Genomic DNA, 2,198 nt, shown 5'->3' with positions numbered 1-2,198 from the left:
AGAGAGCTCTCACGGATGAGATCACGTCCTCACATGTTGTCCTATCACGACGGCTACGGATATTAGGTGGAATATTTTTCTCCTATACGGAGTCCTATCTGCGTTTTCAGGAGATGGCAATGGAAACTCTAATGCTGGGATGGCTAAGGCTCCAGTGGACCCAGCGGCTGATGTTGGTGTGTTTTCGCTCAGATTTGGTCAGGAAAATTCGACGGAAATTAGCGAGGAAAATCAGGTGAATGCAGATTTTCATTTTATTGGGGAAAAATTATATTTTTTTGTAAACTTTTTCTTATCGGAAATCGGTTTTTGGGAGAAAAATTTTGAGAAAAATATGAGTTTCGTTTGAAATTCTGAAACTTTTTTCATCGGGAATTGGTTTTCTGGTGGAAAAATTATGATTTTTTCGTTGAAAATTCAGAATTTTTTCCCTGGGGAATTTTTTTCTCAGATTTTGGTACGAACTGGGCTGGGGTTTAAACTGAAAAATAGAAGAGAATATGAGGAAACTACAGGAAAACGGTGGGGATGGAAATTTTGGTGATTATAATTTTGTGGCGCAGTGAAAACCCCTCGAGGAAGTACTCGCGATACAGCACACTACGTGACATGATCATGCAAGCTCCGATTAAAGCGGGACTACCTCCAGAGCAGCTTAGTGAAGGTGAAAATTAGGAAAGTGGAAAATTTTTTGATTTTTCACAGAAACGCTAAGAAGAGAAAGAATATTGCATCTCGTGAACCTCTGCCTTGATTTCGATCCCACGACGAGAATTACTCCCGCACAGGTGAAAAATTTTTTGGGAAAATTTAGAAAGTGATTTTTTGTGCAGGCGTTAACACATCCATTGTTCGTTGACGATGGGAGACCGGGAGCAGGGTTACCTTCGAATTGGTTGCCGAGAAGTGCAGAGCTGTGCCTGATGAACTTGATCGATGATACGACAAGCTTCTTGCATAACTCTAGTGTAAACCACTGAGATGAATTATGGGGATTTTTTTCCTCGTATAGAGTCGCCCTGTAGCTGACCTGACTGAGTCGGCACCATCGACGCCCTATCGGCAGGGACGGGGGGCGTATTCTCCCTCGGGGGGAAGTGCTGGGGGTGGTAGCAGGCTGAAGGGAAGTGAATCTATATATTCTAACGCGTCCTCACCAAGCCAAGCTGGAGCTGGCTCTTCGAATCTACGGGGGTTCCTCAATAATCAGCCAGTACACGTTGGAAGCGCTCCAGCTGTGAGTATGATGATGCAGGGAAACCGGCAAGGTGTGGTAGTGTTATGGTTGTAAGTGAACTAATATGATTTGCTGATGATGGTCAGTTACAGTGGAAGAGCAAGGCACGGGGAAAAATAACAAAGCTGGTAGCGGGAATCGAACCTGGGTCGTCCGCATGAAAGGCTGCTGGTGTCTAGGTATTCCCCTACCGGACGATACGATGCCTGTTAGTTATCGACCGGCACTCCATAAGGTGCCTGATAGTTACTTTCAAGGTTTCATTCATGGAAAGTAGGGAAATCTGGGGGCTCGTATAGTGTGTGAAAATTATGGTTGTGGAATGAGTAATAACAGTTTTGGAAATACAGCGTGATGAACCAAACGGTTATGAATAGCACGGAAACCAATGACCCCATATCACGTGCTTCACGCGTTATTCGCAGCTCATATGCGTTTTTCGCCGACTTGAATGTGAAATATGTTTTTCACTACAGTGTGCTGAACCAAACCGTTATGCAAAGTAGTATTTTCAACTTAGCCCTCGAAAGTCAACTTTGAGTAATACCAACATGATAAAAATGTGAATCGATTGAAGACACCAACGTTTTAGAGGCGTTACGTAGTCTATAGTCGTATGAAAGCATCTCGGAAATCTACATATGCATAACTGTTTGGAATAGTAGTATTTTAGGTATTTGATGAACTCTGGTCATCCTCTACCCTTGGGAGTTTCCCCACCTGCACACTATTCACGATTGCAACACCAAATGCAACAACAACAACATCAACAGCATCTGGGGTCCTCGACAGCAGCGCCTGCTGTTGTTGCCCAACGTGTATTGTCGGCAACTCATGGACAAGGCCAGAGGGCGTCTAGGTGGGTTTGGTAGAGGCTAGTGCAGTGTGAGGGGAAGTTCGGTGATGATATGAAAATTTTGGAGAATTTTCGTTGATTTCGAGGGTACACTTACGTAGTTAG

The 2,198-nt window shown here is 44.0% G+C and overlaps 1 protein-coding gene across 1 annotated transcript in view; it reads left to right on the top strand.

Annotated features, from left to right (window-relative positions):
- Nucleotides 1-2,071: 2,071 nt before the first annotated feature.
- The window catches only part of Pmar_PMAR024363 (hypothetical protein), a gene marked incomplete at both ends in the record, with an annotated part of 6,235 nt that continues 6,108 nt past the window's right edge, over nt 2,072-2,198 (top strand). Inside the window, one exon of the mRNA XM_002769278.1 lies at nt 2,072-2,096. Within this exon, the coding sequence (XP_002769324.1) occupies nt 2,072-2,096 (25 nt within the window). The remainder of the gene's footprint in view (nt 2,097-2,198) is intronic.

Source organism: Perkinsus marinus (genome assembly GCF_000006405.1).
Source record: "Perkinsus marinus ATCC 50983 genomic scaffold scf_1104296966216, whole genome shotgun sequence".
Lineage (NCBI taxonomy): Eukaryota > Perkinsozoa > Perkinsida > Perkinsidae > Perkinsus > Perkinsus marinus.
Note: the sequence above shows the minus strand (reverse complement) of the source record. Positions and strands in the feature narration are given on the sequence as shown.